Raw genomic sequence first — 24,197 nt, 5'->3', positions numbered from 1 at the left:
GTCCCCAACCCCAGGTCCCAGCCAGGGCTAGGCTAGGGTTTCCCAAACTGGTGCCACCACCAGGCTGGGGCCTCCCTGGCATGTCCAGCCTGTGGCTGGCTCCCAGGACGCTGCAGAAATGTCCTTTTGTTGACTGAACAAAGCAGCTTTGAGCTGGGCCCTTATCGCAGGCTGTAGTGAGATGGGACACCATAGATCCGGGCAGGAGCTGGCTGGCCAGCCTGGACAAGCATCCCCCAAGCCTGGGGAGGCACAGAAAGCCCGTGGAGGGTTGGGGGAGGGATAGGTGAGTGCCACCTGAACTCAGGAAACAAGGCACAGACATACAGCAGGCACAGGTGCCAGACTCTAGCACACAGGTAAACAGGCAAGTTTTCCTCGCTGCACCAGGATGCTCATCAAGCCCCTTCCTGTGCCTCGTCCCCCGTGGATCTGGTGCTGCTCACCCTGTGCCCATGCCTGGATCATCCTACAGACAAAGCTGATGGCTCTAGGCACCATAACTTTGTACTGCTAGGCCAGGATCGCCTCAAGATGCCACGTTAGACAGTGTCCCTCTACCCTACCTCCTGCCTTGGCCAGCCTGTAGGGCTCTGAGCAAGCTCCTTTCTCTTGCCTTCCTCTTTTTGTTTCATGAGCCAAGTAGGTCAGGAACCATATGCTGAATGAATGAGTGAATAAATGAGGACTAACATGCACAACTTACCCAACCTTCTAAGCCCAGTTCTGCATAAACAAGGTATATTGCTCTACACCTGTGATCTTAGCACTTAGGACGTGGAGACAGCAGTGTCAGAAGTTCAAGATCAGCTCAAGTCTAGCTTGGGATACATGAGACACTGCCTCAAAAAGAAAAAAAAATAAAATAAAAAGAGGAGCTTTGATATGGCTTTTCAGATGAGGACCCCTGCCAAGCCTCATGACCTGAGTTTAATGTCTAGAACCCATATGGCAGGAAAAAAGTGACTTCTGAAAGTTATCTTCTGATCCAAACACACGCAATAAATAAATATTAAAGGAAAGAAAACTGAAAAAAAAAAGAGAAAAAAGCAAATAAAGAATGAGTAAGGGAGAGGAAAAGAGGCCACAGCCACAGCCCTCCAATCTCAGGAAGGGAAATGGTGTGTCCCAGACCCCAGATTGAATAGAGAAATGCTTCTAGATGTATGGAGGCCAGATAAAGTTCTTGGCAGACTTGCACTGTCTGCCATGGGAGGCTCTTGCTCTCCTGGAGGCTGAGTGGATTCTGTGCAGATGGCTCCTTGAGTGGGCAAGGCAAGATGTCAAGATCCATTGCAGGCCTGTCAGTGTCCAGCAATGAATAGATACCCCACTGACCGTGCTGCAGGCCAGACTGGCCCTCGGCAGCTGCTGAAGTTGGAAAAGGGTCCCATGGTTCCTGCCTTACCCTTACCCAGCCCCTGAGCACTGGCTTCATCCTTACTTGGGTCCTCGCCTGATGCCCAGGGACACTAGAAGTCCACTAGAAGTCCCACTTTGAAGACCCTTCCTCACCTCTGCAGCTGGTACTTAGCCAGGACAGTCTGTCTTTCTTTGTCCCTTGGGTTCCCCCCCTCCAGCAACCTTTCTGTTATTCTTCACTCTAGCCTCTACAACTTTCCCACAAGCTTTTTTATTTTTCTGGAGACAGGATCTCATACACTCCAGGCTAAACCTAAAACTCTGTGTGGTCAAAAGTGACCTAGAACTTCTGAGCCCATCTCTCAAAAGCATGGCCATGCTGTTTGTACAATGATAGGGATGGATCCCAGGGCTTTGTGCTTTGGCAAGCACTTCGCTAACTGAGTTACATTCCAGCCCCCACAAGCACAAAAGTAACTTCATCTGGAAGGACTGGGATCCTTTGGCTCTTTATGAGAACCTGGCTCTTCAAGGGCAACCCCAGATGTCTGGACTTCAGGACTGTGTCTCTTAGAAAGCCCATCTTGTTCTGCCCACCGATGAGTGGGCTGCAGCTAGGGACAAGTTTTGAGTCCTCAGTACAGTATGCACTTCTGTCTAGATGAAAAGGGCCTCATAGGAGCTCTGATTGCCCACATGGCTCACCCAGCCTGAGATAGATGGGCTGGGAAGCCTGGGTGAGTAGAACCTTCCTGGAACCCACACTGAAAAAATACAGACCTCAAAGATTTCAGTTACGAGAGAGGCGCTGTGTCATTCTGTCCCTGATGGCTGGCCATGAGAAGAACCCAACAAGCCGTGAGCCAACACTCACTGATAAGGACAGCATGGCACCCACCCACACATGCGGGCACATACACATCTCATACAGGAAAGTGTTTTTTGATTAACTCAACTACACAGAATAACTCTTTTATATAGTAACAACTACACAGAATAACTGCTCCACGTAGCAACAATCACTAAGCAAAAAAATCAGAGCAAGATGGCTCAGCAGGTTAAGGTGCTTGCTGCCAAGTCTGACAATCTGAGTTTGATTCCTAATTCCCACTTCCACCCCTACGGAGCAGGCCAGGGTGGAGTCTGTATAGCCAGGCTGCAGCTAGGAGACCATTACGTGGTCTGTGTGCTTGCATACTTAGTGTCTCAGGGAACGGGGCACAAGTACCCCATGAATGTTGCCAGAGCCCATGGGACTGCCCAGATCCCTACTCCTGGGCCCCACTGGTAGGCCCAGCAGTGTTCAGCCTTCCCAACTTCTGACTGAATCTCCTCGTTACTCATGCCTGCCAGGAGAGAGGAGGGGGAAGTTCACAGATGAAGTACAAGAGACTGAGGCCTGCCGAACCCAGTGGTTCAGGTGGTACACCGCACAACTCCTAGCAGCTCTCTGGTGTCCCTGCTGTCTTAGCGACTACAGCTGTAAAATAGGTAGAAGACTCCCTCCTGAGGGACATCTATTTTCAGCCCGAGGTGCAAGGAGTGAAGATACAGGGAAGAAGGAAGGAGGCCATTCTCACTGGGGATGAGCAGATCCATCCCTTGTGGATTTTGCCACAGTCCTGTGGGTTGTGGGGTCTGTCTTACCAGCTCAATGCTCTGCAGCACACTATGGGCAGGTGGAAGCTCTGAGTGCTGCTCTTTCCCTCAGTCCCATAGGATTGTAGGGAGGCACCAGGTGCCAAGACCCAGGAACCGAGGCGACTGCAGGCAACAAAGCCCAAGACCCCAAGGGTGCACCCTTGCATCACCCTAGTTCTCTGACTCTTTGTTAACAGCAATCTTCTAGGGCTGATCCTACAAGAAACACCGAAGTCCCTCTCCCTGTTGTACCCCAAGGCTGGCTCTGGTCATCCCTATTTCAGGGTACAGTTTGAGTACAGGTTTACAGCTTCTGTCTTTACGTGTGACACTGTGTATGGAGGTGCACTCCTGGATCAGAGAAGCCAGCAGCCCTGAAATTTAAGGCAGAGAGGCCCAGAGCCATTCCCAGGGAAAGCAGACAGGCTCCAAGACATTGGCCCCAGGCTTGCAGCAGTGGGCACAGGACAACAAGAAGGACCTGGATGGGCAGAATTTGTGAGTCGGAAACCTGCATGGGTTGATCACAGGATAGGGAACAGGCAGGTCACAGGAGCATGCTGAGGATGAGGTAGGGGAGACTTTGAGAAGAGGCCATGGGGCCAGTAAGGAGCTCATGCTCAGTGTGCCTACCCCTCTCCATGACAGGTGCTCTGTAGAAGACATAGAGGCTAGGGTAACAGTGCCAGGCTTTGACCTTCCCCATTCTGGTGTCAAAATCCTCACAGATGACTAACAGTAGCCAGCATGGGCCAGTGCTTGGCTGGATGCCTATGGTAGCTTGCCTTCTCTCCATGTAGGGTGATGCTGGCCTGGCTGGCCTCTCTGGGGACTGGACAGAGGGGGTTATTCTTGCCTGCCTCAAGAGAATGTGACCACTCTACAGCCATGGAATTTAGGAGTTCAGGTTCTAGTCCCTACCCAGCCACATGTTCCTAGTGTGAGGTTTGACCAGTTGGCCTCTGCTCTCAGAGACTAAGTTTCCCCATCTGTAAAATGGGTTTGGTGGCTGTCCATGTGTCAAGGCTGAGATGTGAATTCTGAACCTGCATATAGGGAGCAGGCTGGGTGGGCATATGGCCTAGGGCAGGCCATAGGTAAGATCCTCAGGGATGAGACCACAGGCTCTGCTTGTGAGGGAGGAAAACGGAGGCATGAAAGTAGTAGGGGTTTTCCAACAATGGAGCCTAGGCAAGAGGGACAAGTAGGGTGGGCTTATGTGCCTCAGAGGTCAGCTGTAGTGTTAAAGAGGACAGAGGAAGAGGCATAGCAAGGGCTGGAAGAGGGCTGCGCCTATCACCAGGCATTCAAGGCAGTCATCTGTATCTTGGATGGCTCAGGTATCCGAGGGCCATGGGTAGGGAGGTGGAAGCTGATGGCCAGTGCGAGATTGCCTGCACCACAGGCCACAGAGATATACAGAGCAGCATTAGTGGCAAGGGCCTAGGCTGACATGACTGGCAGGAGTGATTGTGGCTATGGATCCAATGTGGCCATATACCTTCCTCCCATACTCTGGGGCCTCCCTAGTAGGGTCTGGTCTTACTCAGAGCTCTCAAAGGCTGCTCTAGGCCTCCTACCCCCACAGGCTGAGAACTCAGCAGTTGGCAGTATCCTAGAGAGAAAGCCAGCTTCTACTCCCAATGCCAACAGCATGCTTGTTTCAGGCACTGTTTCCCTAGAGATAGCCCTAAACTTTAGAGATCCACAGACCATGGTACTGATGGCTTTCTATGTGTGCTGTTAAGAGCCCACAGGGCATGAGTGCTGGTAGGAGGCACCTCTGTGTTAGCAGTGCCCCAGCTCAGCTAGGGCTTTGACTCAGGCCTGCTAGACCTCCCTCCTTGCTCCCCTGGCTGGCCCTGACATCAGCTTCCTGGACCCATTCGAGACAGCGAGAAGGGCACTGGAGTCAGGGGCCACAGGGACATGAAGAGGCAGAAACTATTTTACCCATGGCCAGACCTTGCCTGGAGCCACCAGACTGTTGTCCCTATCTCTCAGACAAACTGTGCCCCATTTGGGGCCAATGCCCCAGGTCTGGTCCTGCTGTCCTGCCTCTGAAGATACCCTGGAAAACACAGGCCTTTGATCTCCAGGACATAACCAGACAGACCCTTTCCTACACCACACACTTGTGTGCTTCAGGAGGAGAAACTGAGTCAGGATTCCTCCCCTGCACAGGTGCTATGCAGGATACCACACCTGAGTTATTGACTCTCTTGTTCCCTAAGGCTTCCCTACAAGCTGGTGGGCCTCAACTTCCATATCTGCCACAATAGCAAAATTCCTGTAGCACAGAAGCCGCCTTTGCCCACATTGAACACCCAGAGCTGCCACCAGGTAATACAGGCCATCAAATACACCATCTTGTCACCTCCTAAGACCCCACACTCTCTCCTCTCCTGTCCAGCAGCTGTCTCTGCAGATTTTCTACCCTTGACATATCACATGAAGTTTACACAGCTCATAGCCCTGACACTGTCTTCTCTTACTGAGTCTAGCCTAGTACTTCAGGCCAATTTGTTGGACCCTGCACCAGAGCTTGGCGCCTTCCTTGTTGCTTCTCCAGTCCTGCTGGCCTTGCACAGCTAGAGCAAGAAGCAGGTACCACTCCAAATTTCCAGTGAGAAGACCTGCGCCAGGAGGTAACACAGACTTTACTGAAATCTCAGAGAGCTTTCCTCTACAGGGAAGGTTGGACTGAGTACCCAAGAGGGAGTCTGAAGTGACCCTGGGTAGGGACGTGGAGGCTTTCTCTCAGGAAGGTGATGTCGGAGCCTTCCCACAGCACCGCTTGTGCATCCCAGCAGCCTGAGGGAGGTTTGCCCAGCAAGGAGAGAAGATAACTCCCCCTCCTAGCCTGAAAATTGCTCTTGGAGAACAGACGTGATTAATGGAGAGAGTAGCGCATCACCCTCCTGGTGGCTGGACTCCACCTGGCTGCAGCAAGCTTTTCCAGAAGCCTGGTCATCTTCCCTTCGCTCTAGATCAGCCCGAAGCTGGAACGCACTACAGCCTGGTACAGCTGCTCCCCAATATTTCTGCCCATCCTCTCCAACACAGGGAAGCTTTGGGCTGGCCTCCAGGACACTGGCACTCTCAAGAGGAGACACATCCACTCCCAGCTTTTCAGGTTAGGCAGAGGCCAGGATGGCAGATCTGGGGGATCTGGGTCCCCACAAAACACCTGTAGGCTTTATCCCTTGTACACCTCAGAGGACCTGAGGGAGGCTCAGACTGTCTCCCCAGGATGTCTTTGGGGCTATCCAGAGCATCCTCAGAACTTCTGAGCCAGTGGTTCTCAACCCTCTTAATGCTGTGACCCTTTAATATGGTTCCTCATGTGTGGTAACTGACCTCCCAACCCCCCCCAAATTATTTTTGTTGCTTCTTCATAACTGTAATTTTTCTGTTATGAATCATAATGTAAATATCTATGTTTTCTGATGGCTTTAGGTAACCCATGTGAAGGGTCATTCGACCCCCAAAGGGTTGCAACCCATAGTTGAGAACTGCTGCTCTGAGCTGTGCCAAAGTAGCTGCTGGTTTATCTCTGTGGTGTCTCAGTTTCCCCATTCTTTTGTTTTGTTTTTGAGATAGGGTCTCGTTATACAGCTCTGGCTATCCTGGAACTCACCATGTAGACAAGTCTGGTCTCAAACTCACAGAGATCTGCCTCCTGTGTGCCTCTATGCCTGGCTTCAGTTTCTCCATCCTTAAAGCAAACCTCACAGGGTGATGTTAACACATCAGGAAAGGTAAGAGGCTAATTTCTTCAGTCTAGGACCCAAGGACCACCAGTGAAGGTGAGTTAGGGTTCATCACCCCTATCCATGAAAACACCCTGGCCACAAAAGCACCAACGCAGCTCAGGCGCACAGCGTAGGGCCAAAGCAGGCACTGACTCTACCTTTGGGACTGGGCCTGCTGTGTGAGGTGAAAGCCTCTGAGCTGGGCACTGTGGCACACACCTGTAATCCCAGAACTTGGGGATGCAGAGGCAAGTGGATCTCTGTGGATGTCAGGCCAGCCTGTTCTACAAAGCAAGTTCAGGACAGCTAAGGCTACAAAGAGAGATCCTGTCTTGAAAAATGAAACAAAACAAAACAACAACAAAAAGATCCATCCTCTGCCCACCTTGGCTAGGAGAAGGGAAGTGGAAATGGCTGAGCTATCTTGGAGTTGCTCATGACAGTCTTTCAGCCTTGCCAGGTGGTGCTATATCTGGCCAAGGCAGTGGTCCCAGAGTAGAGTCCCCAGGCTGGCCAGTAGTCTCTCAGCCATATGGTCTTCAAGTGTTGAGGGTACCATCTTACCCCCCACCCTCCCGTTCCTAGTCTAGCTTTTATGGTTGTGGGGATACCATCAAACTTCTGGCAGCTCCTACCCCACCTTTGGGATCTGAACCCCACCTCTGCTCTCAGGAATTGACAGGCTTGTGCCTAGGTGTTAAGATGGCACAGGTTCTCAGCTAATATGCAGGAAACAGTAGAGCCATACAATGAGGGCTGGAGGGCTGGGGGACATGGTGAGATCAGCTCAGGACACACACACACACACACACACACACACACACACACACACCATATACACACACCACATACACACACCACACACACACTCACACATACATACCACACACACACACACACACCACACATACACACACACGCCACCCACCCACCCACACCCACACCCACACCCACACATGCCACACATACACACACACACAACACACACACACACACACACACACACACACACACACACTGCTTCTCTGTTTTCTTCCCCCTGAAGTACATCTGGCTCTGCATCCCCCAGGATCTGGGACAAGTCGTCTGGATGTCTCTGCCCAAGGGGTCAGGATTGGTTGGTCCAGGTGGTACCACCACCCTGCCCTCTGCCCTGCCGCCAACTAACCCCAGCCCACTCAGTGACCCAGAGACAGACCAGGAATCCAGCCAGAGCAGAACGTTGCAGCTTCCCACCGGCAAGACTGGTGGGTGGTGGCTTCCCTCCTGTGTGTTCAGGCACAAGCTGGAATGCAGCTCTCCTTGGCTGGAGCAACACGGAGCTCAACTCTCTGCCTGCCTCCGTCCTGTCTCTTCCTGTCCAAGTCCATCACTGTGAGCATTTCCCACGCTGTCGGACTTTTTCGTAGTTCTGCAGGCTTCGCTGGTTACTGTCAGCATCCTGCTGCTCAGTCAGATGGCGCCGCCCCGCTCCACACATTTGGTCCTCTTCCAGGTCTGGGGTTATAAATAACACCTCCAGGGGTCCCCATGGTGGCCATCTTTCTGGCTCCCACAGTGCTTCCTCAGGAGAAACTCCCGGCAGTGGAACCCACTGGGCCTCTAATGCCTCTCGCCACTCATGGTCGCTGGAGTGACTCTGGGAACCAGCTGAGTGAAAGAAGAAACTGCCAGACCCTTGCTGCAGCGGGGGGGTCTCAGCTGCTCGGGACTGACAGTGTCCTCAGGCCTCACACTGCTCAACTTGCATGATTCTAAAGAGTTCTCACGCTATCAGACGCACATGACAAGCTCACATTTTTTGGTGGACAATTCGGTCTTCAGGATCTGCTTAAAAATATCCCAGAGCTTTTTATTTGTTCAGTGCTGCTGCTGCTGGAGCTGTAACTCCAGGCCTTGCGCACCCTAGGCAAGTGCTCTACCACTGAGCCCTAGCCCTCCTGGAGCTTTTTCGACCACAGAGGGGCTCCAATCAGAGACAAGCATACATTTACCACCCACCTCAGGGTGACCTTGGCTACCTTTCCTAATGGGCCTCAGTTTCCCAACATATTTCTAGTGGGGGGCTGGGGCAGGTTTGACCAGAGTTTCTGCTCATGCTGAAGAAATGCTGTGGCTCTATGAAGGGAAGGCTGGACTGAGTGGTGAGGCCCCAGAGCCTCAGGGAGCTGGTCAGGGACTCTGGCTTTGTCTGTGATGTTGAGTTGGCCCTGCTCTGCAGCTTGGGCTCTGGGCTCCTGAAACATCCACTTGGGAAGAGCCATTGTGCTGGCCTGACAGCTGGCACAGCCAGGTAGTGGATGCAACACAGGGAAGTCAGAGTTTCCTGCTGACTTCGCTTGCTATGTGACGCTGCTGGCCTGCTCCTTCCTTTCTCTCAGGACCTCCATCCTCTGTGGGCTTTCCTGTTTACTGTGTCTCAGAGGCCAGCCTGGATCTGGTTGGTTGGGGCAGGGTCTGAGTTCGTTATCCTCTCACTCCCAGGTCACAGCACTACTAGCAGAGGCAGGCTCATTTCACAGCTGATTCTGACTTTACCCTGGACCCTGGCTTATTGGCCCATTCCTCTCAGAAACCCAGCCCAGCCTGGCTGCTTCTCCTGTAGGAAGATGTCCCCAAACTTGAGGAAGCAAAGGAGCAGTCTTCCACAGGAACTTCCCACCCAGACCTACCTTTCCATCCTCTGAGCAGTGTGAGTCCTGGGCTCAGATCCAGAGCCTTGAGCAATACCTAGCCAGGAGACTGTGAGGTCCCCACACTGACGTGAACCTCAGCATGTTTGGTTGTTAAGGAGGAGTAGGGGCTGTCTACTACCTAGTCCAGGATCACTTAATAGTGAACAGGTAGGCAGGTAGAGGTTGGTGTGAGAGGCCACCCAGAGGTCAGGACTCAGAGCCTATCTGGGAAAGGGTTCACTGAACTAGGGAGGACAAACTGTGAAGTGCCTGCTTTACTCTATGAATTAGCATGTCCAGCTCAGATTCACCCACTATTTCCCAGGCAGGTGTGGTCACACAGCCTGGATATAATCTAATAATAGATTATAATTATTATAATTATATTATTAGATATATAATTATATTATTAGAATAATCTAAACTTTTCTGTTTTAGTTTTTGGACAGGTTGATTTTGAACTCACTATGCAGCTAAGCATGACCTTGATTTTTGCATCCTCTTGCCTCCTCCTCTCAAGCTGGAAGTACAGGCATGTGCTACCACAGTCAGCTTGTAGTCTGTGCAGAGTTAGGGAGCGTGGCCTTTGTGCTTCCAAGGCAAGCATTCTACCCCCTCTCACTGAACCCCAGTTCCAGCCTATACTTTTAACCATATTGTTGTTTTGTTTTTATGAGACAGTGTTTCTCTGTGTAACCCTGGCTGTCCTGGAACTCACTCTGTAGACCAGGCTGTCCTGGAACTCAGAGATCTGCCTGTTTCTGCCTCTGAGTGCTGAAACTAAATGTATGCTCCACCATGCCTGACAACTGACAAGCTTGCTCTCTCTCTCTCTCTCTCTTGCTCTCGCTCTCGCATGCACATTGTAGTTTATATTCTTGGCCCATACATGGGAGTGTGCAGGAGAAAGAAAGAATGGATCATGTTTACGTGAACACTGAGGGACAGGGCCCAAGGCCTGACTCCTAGAAGAACAGGCAGGTCTAGGGCCCAGGCTTATCTTGCCAGTGAGGAGGGGTATAGTCTCCAGTACTCCCTTTTCCACTCTGGTTTGCTCCTCCTGACTGAGCCTGGTACCTAGGAAAAGTCTTCTTTCCTACAGTTCAAGGAAACATGATACTCTTGGAAATGGTGGCTACCTTCCTAGGATGAACAAGGAAAGAGGCTGGGGGTTAGAGACCCAAGGGACTCCTCCAGGGTGGCTATGAACCCTAGGCAGTCGCAGGAGCAGAACACCCTGGGACTCACTGTCCTCCAGAACCTTGCACCCATCACAGTGGACCCTCAGGTCACATTCTTTCACAGCTGGTCACTGTCCACGTCTGGATAGGATCCCATTGCCTGCAACCCAGCTTCCATCCAAGCAAACCAACTGGGTCTCCCTGTACCCATACTCTGCCCACCTCCCTGCTTTGACTGTCACAGTACCCTGGAACCTTTCCTCTGCTCTGAGCTCTGAGCTGGCGCTCTCTAAAAGCCCAGGGTCTCAGCCAAGCAAGTGGTAGGTGTCACCCCAGGGCAGGCTCTCCCCGCACCCCAGAGGAAGCTTTCTTCTTCCAAGGGCAAACAAAACCTGCAGTTTGGCTGTGGGGCCCTCAGCACCTCTGACCCCATGGTGAGGCCCTGAGTCCTCCCAAGCGCCTGGGTGTGCGGAAACACCTGTTGGCCCCAGGACGCTGGCAGCAGAGGCAGCTCAGCATGTGGGAGAGCACTGGGCAGCCGTTTCCCTAAGGAGCCGCCAACCACAGCCACAACTACAGCTGGCTGGATTGAGGAAGTGGGCAAGGGGTGGGTGGGTAAATGTCCTCAACTGGAGAGGGAGTGTCACTGGCTTGGTGGGAAGGGGGCTTATGGTTGAGGCAGCCATTGTGGCAGGCCGCCCACTGGCCTCAGTAGCTTAGCAAGAAAGGGAGCAGACACAGCATTATTGTAACAGACTTTGGGCCAAGGCCTTTTCTAACTGAGCTATGGCTCTGGAAAACAGGCTCTGCACTCATCCTGGTCCTCATGCTAGCCAGCCTGGCTCATCCCTGACATATTCTGAACACAGAGGTAGAGAAGGGGACATTGCAGGTTCCACTGAAAATACTGACCACACTTGTATCAGGGTACCACACTAAGAGTTCCATTACCCTTCTTATCCCATGGTGCCAAAAGCAGATTCGCTCCATGATGGGGATCCAGAGGCACAAGGCAAGACCACTACCGGCTTGCTAGACATCATCCTGAGAACCTGTAAGCTTGAGAGGCAACTCCCAAACTCCTGAATAGGCACTAGGCTTGTGGAGGTTTCCGAGGGAGAACAGAGTCTGAATCCTTCTGCCTCTGCTTCCTGGGTCTATGAGTGTGCGCAACCACGTGTGGTTTTATATGGTGCTGGGGCTCAAACCCTGGGTCTTCACACATGGTAAGTGAGCTCTCTAGCAACTGAGTTCCATTTCTAGCTCAGAACTGAATCCTTCTTGGGAGCAAATCAGTTTTTTACTCTAAAGCAAATGTAAATTGATTTTTTAAAAAACTCTTTAATTTTATCTGTGTGTTTGCCTGCATGTGTGTGTATATATATATATACATGCATGTATGTATGTACATATGTATGTATGTATGTATATGACACCAGAAGAGAGTGTCATATCCCACAAAACTGTTACGAGTCTCCATGGGGGTGCTGGAATCTGAACCTGGGTCCTGTCTGAGTACAGGAAGTGTTTTCAGCTGCTGAGCCAACTCTCCAGTCCTTAAACTCAGTTTCTGAAATGTGAGTGCACAGTCAGTGGAATGGGAACCACGAGGTAGAACTACGAGCTTCGCAGAGATGATCTACAGGCCCGAGAGGTCTCAGTCTTGTCCATATTGTTCTGTGGACACGCTCCCTCAGGAGTCCTCCCTGTTTCTAGCATGTCTAGCTACACCAGAGGCTCAAATAGAGACCTAGGGTCCAGGGAAGAGCAGATAGCCACTAGCGTGCCCTCCAGTCCACCTCGCTGTAAAAGCCACTGGTTACATCCTGCTCCCTACACCATGAGGCTCAGACACACACTAAACACACAGGCATACTCTTTTTCATGAGTCCTGTCCTAGCCCACCCTGACCACAGTGACCTTAACCTCACACAAAGGGTAAAAGGATGTTCCCAAGAGACTCAAGTGGTTTTGGGAATGCAGTGCAGATTGGCTTAAATTCTGTTCCATCAAACTGAGATGTCCTCAGTGATCCCATACCACTCAGAACCTAGGTTTCTCTCCAAAATAATGACCCTCAGTGGCAAATGGTGAGCTCTCTAGAAGGCTGTGACCATAATGTTCCAGAGCCAGGATGACAGGAAAAAGGAAGCACTACCCTGTGCTGGCACAGAGGGCCCTTCCACACCTGCTCATCCATCCAGGCAAGCTGGGTCCCAGACTCCCACCTGCTCCCAGTCCCAGTTCCAAGGGGTAAATATTGGATAAAAACCTGCAAAAATGATAGATTTGAACCTAATGACAGGCCCAGCTGTCTGGGCTGTTAGAAGGGAGGGTACAGAGTTAGAGGAGCAGGATGAACCCCCTCACCATGTTCCATTATGTGAAGGAGGGCAGAACTACCTCAGTTTCCTGGAGGGTCCCAGGCAAGACGGCTGATCTTCATATTGCTTGTCTTGTTGAATTTTTATGAGTGAAAAAGTCATATTCATATACATTGTATATATGTGTATGTGTATATGTATATGTAACCAGTGAACACAAACTTGTCCCCACACACACACACACAGAGGAGAAGTCAAGATGGAGGCCTAGTGGGCTTCCCCAGTTTAGTACCCATCTTTAAAGCCACCTTGGGATGTTTGTGACCCAAACCAATCCTGTCTGGTTGTCCTATTGTTTCCTTGGCTAAGGTTGGTCAGGTTGGCTAAGGTTTCCTTGGCCAAGGTTGGTAGCTAAGGATGAAGTCCACCACTTAGTTCCTTCTGTGTGCCCTCAGAAGGGCATGGGGTCCAGTATCCAAGTGCTCTTGCCTTTTTGGAAACCCAGGCCTTGGGCCCTGCTGGGGAAATTGCAGAGACTAAGATATCTGTTTATGCTGTTTCACCTAAAGGGAGGCCTCCATGCCTCAGGTGTGGATGACACAGATAGCTGGCAGCTTCAGGAAGGCCCAGTTCTTCTCCACTGACCCACACCTTCTTACCAGCCTCGGATAAAGCTGTGACATTCAAGAGCTACCTTTGTCAGCATGAAAATACATCACCCTGTATTTGCCTCCAGGATGGCAAGTTACCAGGAAACTGGTATGTATGCTTTCTCAGTTCTGGAGGCTAGAACATTATTCATTTATTCACTGAGACAGGGTCCCTTATTTCCAAGTCTGGCTTCCATTTTTCTATCAAATCAAGGGTAAGAGCCACGTATTGGTCCTCTTGCCTTCAACTCAAGTACTAGGATTATGGCTGAACCAATAATCTCAGTGGAAGCATGTCAGGGACTCAACCCTTCCACAGGGTGCTCCCTGAAGGTTCTGGTGTGCCTCTTCTTTCCATGTTTATCTTCATTTCTCCTCCCTACCCATCTCCATGAAGCTTTCTCTTCTCTTCCTCTTCTCATAGGGCATCAGGATAAGCAGCGGACCGCCCTGATGTATAAGGACCTTATTTTAATCCATTACATCTACAAAGACTTTTCTTCCAAATACAGCTACATACATACATACATACATTCCAGGGGAACCTACCAACCTATCTTTGGGGAACACACCTCAAGTCATTACACCCCATGATAGAGCAAGGGACAATGCAGAAACAGGGTTCTGGTGGGAAGGACCAAAGCAGGGAGAGAGATTTTGTGGGGTCATACTGTATGTCCCAGCCTGATCAGGCTCGTGTCCTCAAGCGCTCATTGTTTTCAGTGCTTCCAGACTTGGAGGTCCATCCAATACATGTACTTATGGGGTCCAGGACAGCAGAGAGCTGTATGTACTCCCTTCCCCATCCTCACTTTCTTGGTTCTACATTCAACATCACTTCTTAGGGCCTGCTACCCTGAATGGCACCCAGTACCAATCTCTCCCATCCCCTTCCCAACTCTTAGGCTCTTACACTTCCTTTTATCCTGGAGACACCTGCTTCTGTCTTCTTCCTTCCAAAAGCCCTACCAAGAAGGATCTCAGCACCTTTAGTCTTGGTCACAGCACCCATCCCAGCTCAGCAGGAAGAGATTTTAAAAATAGGCTCTGAACCCACAGAAAACTAGACATACTCTAAGGCCCTGTCCCTGCTCCCAACTTTCCCCAATTCGGATCTTATTAAGACCCAAGATACTCCAACTGATCTCTCTCTCTCTCTCTCTCTCTCTCTCTCTCTCTCTCTCTCTCGTCTGCTGGGTCTTTTCCTCTGACTCAGTAAGAAGCCTCTTGGCCCAGGCATAGCTCTGCAACCACTGGACCTGGGAAGACAGCTCTAGCCCAGTGAGGGACTCAAAAACACTGACCAACAGGAGGAAGGACAGAGTTGTGCAGGGACAGGCTACTATGACCTGCCCAGAACTGCCTGTGGCTCCCATACCTTGTTCAGGTTCCCAGGGTGCTGTGGTTCCCTGCAGCATCATAAAACCCAACAAGTACTCTTCTTCCCAGTACCCCGTCCCCTGCAGCCCATGTTTTTTCAGCTTCCCAGGCTCCCAGGCTCTGGAGGTTGAGTGCAGGAGGTCTCAGCACAGACAGCATCTGCTTTGCTTCACTTCTCTCTGGAAGGGGCTCTGTGACTTGCTGTTCTAAGTTTGCAGCAGATGTTTCCATGACTGAAGTCAGGACCTCCAGCTTTGGAGAAAGAAAGTCAGGTACTCCCAGGAGTTGGGCTCTGAAGACAAGAGGACATGATCAGGCCAGTTTTTTTGTACCAGTCCACCTTTCCCATTGTCCCCAAGTGTCATCCTAGTTTAAAGGGATTTACCAGCCAGCTCAATGTCATCAAGGAACACAAGGGAACACCCCAACACACACACACACACACACACACACACACACACACACACACACTGGCCTTAACAAAAAAAGGTCCTGGGCTATCACCGTCCCTACTGCCCTCACGCTCACTTGATGGGAAGCAGTATTTTTTCATTTGTGAGAACAGAAGAATGGGAAGACTAATAGATTTTAGGAAGCCCCCTGAGAATGCCTTCCACGGGGAGATAGTAGAAGTGCTGTCAGCACCCAGCCTGGCACGACAGGTGCCTGGTACATGCTCCAGCCTTGAGTCCTGGCCCCACATGCATTGTCCTGGTATCCTGGTTCCCAGGGTTTTCACGACCCTGGCTAAGCTAAGAACCTCTGCCTTGCCTGTCATTAGGAGCCCCTGGGAATATGCGTCCTACTGCAGTCCACTGGCTCTGCTCCCCCAACCCCTGCTGCAGTTCCTCTGATTTATGTGTTACAAAGACCCCAAGTGCCTCAGAGCTGAGCACCAGGAGATGCTGAGAAATCTCCCCATCCAGCTCAGACAGTGTCCTCCAGGCCACATGAAGGACTGACTGGTCTGTCTTTACTGATTTTCATTATTCCAACTGCATTTCAACGATGAGATGTTCCTTATGATAAGCAGCTTAAGATCTTGAACCCCCTTCTTGGGTCCTGTCCCAGAAGCACGAAGCATGCTTGCACATTTGACTGGCATTGCCACAGAGGTGCCTGTTTTTATTTAAATGGCCCTGAGCAAGACTGACTAAACTAACATTCCCACGCCAGCCCTCAGCAGCTCCTCTGGTTTGGGCATTTTTTTCCCTCAGCTGTCAAGGCAAAAATATAGAAGAATTCTGGTATTACTTAAGGATTGTTGGGTTTTTTTCCTCCATTCTCTCTAGAGACTCAAAAATAGCTCCAGATGTGCTGTACCTGTTATTGTTCAGGCTCTTGTTACTTTACCACCAGAACCCCCAGCTCTCTCTGTAACCCAAACCCTGATTTCCAGGTCCATTTTCTTTTAAAGAGTGTGCTGTGGGGGAAGGAAGCCTAGAGGACGGAAGCTCTAAACATGTCTAAATGTGTCTGCAGCAAATTCCAGGAAACCAGGCCAGTGAAAAGCCATCTCATTGGGGAGTAAGTAGGGGGCCTCTAAGATTGTGGCCATGGCAAAAGTGGGCAGTGAATGAAAGGGTGCAGAACCTCACAGATTTATGCTAGGGCAGATTAGAATGGGAAGCCCATCCAGTCCCAAGAAAACTTATATATATATATGACAAAGACTTCTCAGCTATTTTTATCATAAAAGAGGAAAGGAGGAAAGAAGAGAGAAGGAAGAAGAGTAAAAGAAAGGGAAGAAAGAAAGAAGAGAGAAGGGGAGGGAAGAGCTGGCTTTTCCAATGACTCAGCCTCTAGTCTGGTGAAGGTTGAGCTGGTACTGAGCCCAAAGGGTGGAGCTTCACAGTTTCGTCCCCTGGGGGCTTTTCTTTTTGGAGAAAGTTCTGAGCTGGAGTGGGCAAGGAGCCAGGCAGGGTGGAGGCTCCCCCCCCCCAGCTCTGTAGGGGTCCTTGGGCTGCAAGATCCTGGGACTCAGAGAATGTGTGGGCAGACAGTGAGGCCTGGCCAGACTCCACAACTCTACACAGAACAGGCAGGATAGCAAGGTGACAGCTTCCTGTGGGCCCAGCCTCTGCCTGGAGGTACAGTTTCTGGGTTCAGCCTCACAGTTCTACTGGGGTTCCTTCTCACTTAAGCTCCCCTGATTTGAACAGGGCTGTTCAGCTTCTCACTGTACTCTAACCAATATGACGCCACAGCCTTCATTGCCTGCACTGTTTCCCTGGAGCTCTCAGTAACAGCATTACTTTTTATTGACTACCAAGAGACTCTACTCTAAGCTGTGTGAGCAGCTGAGGGGATCCTAGGGCCTGGATAAACTTCAGTAAAGTACTACTCAGAACATGCCCAGGGCCTCCTACTAACTTTCCAGAGCCCATAGTCTGTGCTTCGAGTAGTTTGGGGACTCCCGAGGACAGGCAGGTGGCCTCCATCAGAGGGCAGGGCACAGGTCATCAGTCCTGAGGCTATCTCTAGGATGACAATGGCAAACCTGCCTGGTAGGCCAGGACTACAACCTGAGTGCACCTCCTGTGGGCCTTGGCAGTTCACCTGCTTGGGAGCTAGGTATCTGTTGGGGGGACTTGCCCAGGCAACACACTCTTGGGCCTCCCCACAGGAGTGGAGCAGCAGGGCCTGCCTCTGGGATGTTTTTGCTCCTTCTTAGACTTCTTGGACATCAAGAAGCCCTGGGCAGGCTCCCAGCCACACACAGGGCCCTTGGCCTTGTAGATTGGCCCAGGGAGGTCCTGGCTGGCCCCTTGCTACAGGCTATTCAATACAGTGGTTCTTCACGATGGCAGGAGACTGCACAAAGAAACCCCCAACCCTTCTCTGCTGGCCCCTGTACACTACCTGCAACCTCCTCCAATTATAGGTCAATCAACAGACCTTTCTGAGTATTTAGTGCTGGGACCCAGAAGGGCTAGGCTCTTCCTCACAGATCAAACAGACAAGGCATTACCAAGGCTTAGCTGAAAAGAGTTTTGGAAAGGAGGCCCAGAACTGGGAGGGTATCTTGCAAGACAGGCGTCCTGGAATGCGCTTTCACACTGGCACAGCTAGGATACCAACATAGTCACAGGGGAGTCAGCTCTGGCCTGCCTGTCTGGAGCAATCGTTCAAGCCACTGAAAGCACATATGGGGAGATATCCAAACCTCTGGAAAATGTTCAAAGGAGTACTTAAAATGAAAGAGATAGGTAGAAATCTACAGATCACCCAGTAGGGGAGAAACTGAGGCCTGGAGGCCTTGAGGGACCACAGTGAGTCAGTCCGTTAAGTAGTTCTGCTTCAGAGCCCAGAGGATCCGGTTTACAGGCCGATAGACACACAAGGGCTGCAACCTGGCTGTGGTGGACTAGAAGTCAGAGGAAGCACTCTCTGGCTGAACACATCTTGCATCTCTAAGCCCAAAAATTGTAAACAACAGGATTCCAAGTGTAGTAACGTGGAATGTCCTCACAGCTGCCTATTCTGCTGGCACTCCACTCAGGCCAGGACACCCACCACCACAGACCACCTCCATGCTCACCCCGTCCCTGCATTGTCTCCTCTGTCATTCCGACCAGGCCACACCATGAAGACATGGCGTGCACCCTGAGCTAGCTTGACCTGGATCTATTCTTTTAGAGACATCTCTGAGCCTCTCCTGACAACTGGGGATCCTCGTCTACCAAACTGCTGGGTCCTGCACAGTACAAGTGCCACGGTGAGACACCATAGGAGAGAAAGGCACCTAGGCTGGGAGGCCCAACCCTGGTTCCCTGTGCTGCCATCACACCCACAGGCAGACCTGGTCCCTACAGGACAACCTGGGCATGGTGGCCTGTATTCATGATGCAGCTGATTACAATGCTCCAGATCTATAGGCCTCACAGCACCGGAGGCTGAGTATTCAATAGGTGCTCTCTAAAGGCCCTGTGTGTTGATCAGCTGTGCTTCAGAAGGGGTCCAGAACCTGGGAACCCTTCCGATTTACTTACATGAGCTCTGCTTTTAGAAGTTCTGGCAGTCTTCAGGACGCCCTGTAGTCCTGACAATACTCCTGCCACCGCCGCCGGCATCTGGAATACGGGAGGAGGACTGACCCAATGTAGAGCTAAGTGGTCTCTCTGTACTAATAACCTCAGGTGGGCCCCAAAAGAAGAGGTGGCTGCTAGCCACTCTGCCTTTCCACTCCTCTCTAGGCCCTGAAGACTTACCTGACTAGGAAATTTATCCTGGCTCCTATTATAATCTGGGATAGAGACTTGAAAGTGACTTCCCACTGGGGTGGTCTTGCTAGGAACCCTCTTCCTCACTTCTATTGGGTTTCTGGAAGGCCTCTCTCCTGGCTGGTCAGGCTTTTTTTTTTTTTTTTTCAATTCTCCAAGCCCTTTTCCTGGTAGACAGGGAAGAGGAGGCCCAATATCTCCAGCCTACTGTGTGAAACAGCTTCACACCCACTTGCCAAGAGCTCAGCCCCAGCCCTGCCCCCACCCAGGCCTTTTCTCTGGCCCAGCTGTCTGAGGGTTCTACAGCTAAATTCTCTTGCCTGTGTGCTTGTCCTCCATCTATAAAAAGAGCAAATAAGTGCCTAATGTCAGCTGGTCTGATGTGCAGCCATACTCATTGCTGGACAAAGACAGAGGAGAAGAGAGACAGACTCCCAAGGACAGACAGGATGGGCCACTGCACTCCTCCCCAGTGTCAGAAGGCTGAGATTTGTATCTAATCCAGGGCCTGCAAGGCTGGAATAGAGTTGTCGCACAACCCAGCAGCGGCAAGCCTTCAGGACCCATTGCAGAAGAGTCTGAACTCTGCACAGCCAGCCCTTCCTTCTATGGAACCTGCTCTCTGCGGCTGCAGATCTCTTATATAAATATTTCGGCAGCACTGGGCACTTTTTTTCCTGGGTACTGACCCCATGCTGCTATCCCCCAGGCTTGAGGCCAGCTTCTGAGAGAAGCAGGAGAGGGGGCTGGACAAGCTGTTTGGCACTGGCCTTTAGAGTGTGGCCTCCAGAAACAGGTGTATCAAGGGAGATGGGTAGGGCTGCACAAGAAATGAGCCCACCTGTCTCCATGGGCTGCCTTCCAGAATTTGGATTCCCAAATTCCTTTGGCTCTCCTGCCTCAGAATTGTCTCACCAGGTCCCTGTCAGCATTTAAGGCCCTTTTAGGGGCCTACAACAAGAAGTAGTCCCTAGGTGCTCTGGGAGGCTCCTAGGACAGTATGAGCTGGGGTTGTATTCTGTGTTGCGCTCACCTTCCTGTTTTGGGATAGGGAGGTGTTGTCCGGTCCAGATTCCATTGAACTTTGATTGCACAGCGACAAGGAAGGCATCTTGGACTCCCAGAGCTAACCAGCTTGGCACAGGATGTCCAAGCATCGAGGTGGAGAGATAACTGATCCAGGAAATGCACTTGAGAGAGGCTGTGCTGGCGCTAGCAGTCACTGTACTGGGGCCCTGTGCTTTCCCGGGCCACCTAAGTCGGGCAGAGCCAGGAGAAGAATGACCATGGAACATCTAGGCGCTTGTTCCTGCTGGGGATCGCGAGAGCGAAATCTGTCCAGCAAGGCACTGGCCTTTGGGGAGTTCCCTTGGGGAGCCCCGAGCTCCCTTCTGCAGAGGCTGCAGGAGCGACGCCATCACCCTTTAAGGACAAGCGTTCCGGAAGTCACGGCTAGGGGTGCCTGGCCTCAATCCTTTGGGCGCCTATAGCTGAGACCAAACGGCTCCCAAGAGTGGGGGCCTTGGGCGAGAGACGCACCCAACACTGTCAGGGCACGACATCTAAACACCCGCTCTGGGAGTTCCCCCAAACTTGGCTTCAGCTGCTCCTGCCCATGGCCTCAGACCTAACTCCGGGATGAACCCGGTTCCCAGTGCAGCTTTGCCTTTTCCCACACTACCCGCATCTCCTCGGCTTTTGAAATGCAAATCTTGGCCAAATGTCGCCTAGAGCGGCGGCACACAAAGCCTGATCCTTCCGCAGCCCCAGCTCAAACTTTTGGTCTCTGTAAACTTTCCAACAAGTAGTCCCTAGGTGGCCGTTCCCTACACTCCTCCACGCTTCCTTGACTTGTAAAACCTAGGGTCCTGGCTCGGGACGCTCTTCCTAGCTCAAGGAGGCACAGAGCCCACCAAGGAGCTGGGAGGGACAAGGCTCACGAAGGGGTTTAGGGTGAGCAGAAACTGGGGGCGGAGCGCGGTGGGATGGGGCGGGGCAGGGGCGGGCCCCCACTGGGGGCGGAGCGCACGTCGCCCCAGAGCCTCACTAGTGCCTCGGCCGCGGGAGGGAGCGCAGGGGCGTGGGGCGCAGGGCGCGGACGTTAGACGAGGGTGCGAGCGTAGTGAAGGAACGAGTGGGGGTGCCTACTAGGGCTGGGGAGACCCTGAGAGCCCAGCGCCGCCCACCCGCCAGGAAAGAGGGCAGCAGTGGGTGGACGCCCGTGGGACCTCCGGTGTGCGCGTGAACGCCCGATCCCCGCCGGCCACCGCAAGAGGCCGCCGCCCGGGAGGCGGGCAGCCGGCGAGCAGGCATGCCGCGGCTCCTGGCGCCCTTGCTCTGCTTAACTCTGCTGCCCGCGCTCGCCGCAAGAGGTAGGCGCCCGCGAGCCCGCAACTTCGCGCGCCCTTTTGGAAACTTCGGCTGCGCCCTGCGCGCGCCCTGGGTGGATAGAAGTGAGGGACCAGCTGCCAGAGTTGGGGGCCGGAGCGGGCGGATAGGGCATGGGGGCCTGGTGTCCCGCCGTGTGAGTCGGGGAGGACTCTCTTTGCTCTGAGTGCCTGAAGAGGTTTGAAGTTGGGTTGGCGGCGCTGGGTCTTCGGGACCCCGTGGCCCGGTAGGCCCACCCTGGTTCGCACTTGGGCAGACGCGCCTGGGGTTCGCCGTGGGGGCGGACAAGCTGCCTGCGCCTGCTACTTTTCGATTTGAATCGGATCGGTTTTGGTTTCCTGTTGCTTCTTGGGACCATTTATTTTCCCGGATGTTGGGGCGCTCAGTGTGAGGTCTAGGGTGCTGTGCTCGCGCTGCTTAGCGCGGGGCGGGGACAGGGTTTTCGCGATCGCTGTCCACTAGCCGGACTCAAACTTTTGAGGAGAGGAGATGTGCAGGCGGCTTGCTGCCTAGGGTTGGGGATGGGACTGACTCACTTTGGAAGTTTGGAAATCCTGCGCGGACAGAGATTGGAACGCGGGCGGGGACCTCTGATTTTCCTCCCTACTTCACGAAACGGGAGACTCTGATAGTGGCAAACTGCACACTTCTCCCAGTAATCGGAGGGGAGAACTGCCTGGCCTTTCCTTAAAAGTGGGATTTTACGTGATACTCCCTAACACCGGAGCTTAATTCCTGGAGCTCCTTAAGATGCGGGTGGGAGGGGCTTGATTAATATCCCCTTCCCGAGAATAGGGTGGAATTCCTTCCAAGTGCGGTTTCTAAGACCCCCTCCCTGGGTTCGGCGGGGGCTGCCCCTGGAGATGCCTGCGAACAGGTATTGGGTGTCGGAGGAGGCGGGGCAGGTCTCCGGGTGCGTCCCCGCTGCCCCAGGAGGCGGCCCTGGCGCGACAATGGGCCGCTCTGATTCCCGGGCGGGCGCTTTGTTGGAGGGCGGGGTGGCGGGCTCCGCAGCTGTCGCTTTTTCCCACGATCGGGGAAGCTGAGTGTGGCCACCCCCTCCCTCTTGCAGCCCCCTCGTATCTTGTGTTTGAACTGAGGCAGGGTGGAGGCTGGCCGGGGGCTTTGCTGGGCTCCTTAATCCACACCCACTTCGGCCGTGTGTAAGAAGTTTGGTTCACTTCGCCTTACTTTTAGTGCGGTTGTACACCTGCTGCCTAGCCAACCTGTCCCTCCTCCACTCATTTCTGACCACAGCAGTGTGAGCAGAACATAGATCCGGAAGAGCTAACCCCCCATAACTCCCAGTAACTCCAGTACACAAGCACCATGGCTCAAGTCTCCATCCGCCATCAACCATAACGAGTCAGCCGCCCAGAACCCAGACTGACCCCTCTCTTCTGACCCTTCCCCAGGCTTGCGATGCTCCCAGCCAAGTGGGACCTGCTTGAATGGAGGGAGGTGCGAAGCGACCAACGGCACCGAAGCCTGTGTGTGAGTACCGCCCCGAGGGGACCTGTTGCTTTTGTCAGAGCAGAGCCCCTGCCTTCTGGGGACAGAACACTGGGCCATTGTCTTCTGAAGACAGCCCAGAGGCTGAGGGCAGTCACGTGCTGACTTTTATTGGACAAAGTCTGGCAATTACTTAATCACCAGCAATTATGCCGCGTGTGGAGCTACTCTGGCCCCTGGAGGTTGGCACACTCCTTCGTGGGCCTCTCAGACTCCTGGGAATCCATGGTACCCTAATTCTTATTTAAAATGCTTGGGAATCAGTTGTTTTTGATAATGGACAATCTGGAGCACTTGCTGAGAGTATGAGCCCTCACCCACCCACCACCACCTGGGAACCCTCTTTCTGGGCAGGAGAGCACTGTGCAGGAAAGTGTCCACTGTTTGTTTGTTTGTTTTGTTTTCTGGTTTGGGACTTTTGCTTTGTTTTGTGTTTTTGTTTGTTTGTTTGTTTTGTTTTTGAGACGAGGGTCTTCTTATGTAGTTCTGGCTGTCCTCCAACTCAATATGCAGACCTCGAACTCAGAGATCTGCCTGCCTCTGCCCAGAGAATACTGCTGATTTTAAGACAAGATCCAGCCTTCCTTGCTCCTTGGGTTTAAGGTGAGGTTGGGGGACGTGGGAATCATCCTTGTTGGCCCTGCTGCCTGGGGGGTAGATGTAGGTAGGTGCTGGGGTCTGCTTTCTGTCTGGGCAGCTGCAATCACCTTTCCACTCAATTCTAGAGGTCCTCAGCCTCAAGTCCTCAGCTGTGAAATGGGCATGACTTGGGGTATGGGAAGGTCTGCTCCATACTGGGAAATGCTTTTGGGAAGGATCCCTGTCTGGTAGCCTGTAAGGACTAGCCAGCCAGGAGAAGTCTCCACTGGGGCTCGGGCTAGTGCCCTTCAACTTGAGCTCCTCCCTGAGACTAGCAAAGTGCTGGAGGCTGGGGCCTCCCCTGGAGGCTGCAGACAGAAAGGGCTCCAGCCTGCATGGCTCGCCCTCATTCCAACTGCTGAAGGGCCCATCCCCTTGACAACGAGTGCTGCTGCCTCCTGTACCCAGCCTGTGGGCTTGCAGCCCCACCTCCCTGGCCGGCCCGCCCTGTGCTGAAGCCAATTAAG

At 52.5% G+C, this 24,197-nt stretch overlaps 1 protein-coding gene and 1 long non-coding RNA gene across 2 annotated transcripts in view; one reads left to right on the top strand and one right to left on the bottom strand.

Moving 5' to 3' along the window:
- Positions 1 to 14,039: 14,039 nt before the first annotated feature.
- Positions 14,040 to 21,119, bottom strand: LOC132655852 (uncharacterized). The gene is made up of 3 exons (XR_009593750.1): positions 20,225 to 21,119; positions 18,961 to 19,041; positions 14,040 to 15,260 (listed from the first exon to the last, which is right to left on the bottom strand). It is a non-coding gene; the product is annotated as an uncharacterized LOC132655852 (long non-coding RNA).
- Positions 21,120 to 21,252: 133 nt separating this feature from the next.
- The window catches only part of Notch1 (notch receptor 1), a 46,415-nt gene continuing 43,470 nt past the window's right edge, over positions 21,253 to 24,197 (top strand). Inside the window, exons 1-2 of the mRNA XM_021641056.2 lie at positions 21,253 to 21,563; positions 22,995 to 23,073. Of these exons, the coding sequence (XP_021496731.1) occupies positions 21,503 to 21,563; positions 22,995 to 23,073 (140 nt within the window). The 5' untranslated portion in view covers positions 21,253 to 21,502. The remainder of the gene's footprint in view (positions 21,564 to 22,994; positions 23,074 to 24,197) is intronic.

This window comes from Meriones unguiculatus, chromosome 8 (assembly GCF_030254825.1).
Source record: "Meriones unguiculatus strain TT.TT164.6M chromosome 8, Bangor_MerUng_6.1, whole genome shotgun sequence".
Classification (NCBI taxonomy): Eukaryota; Metazoa; Chordata; class Mammalia; order Rodentia; family Muridae; genus Meriones; species Meriones unguiculatus.
This window is presented reverse-complemented; position numbering and strand designations above follow the sequence as displayed.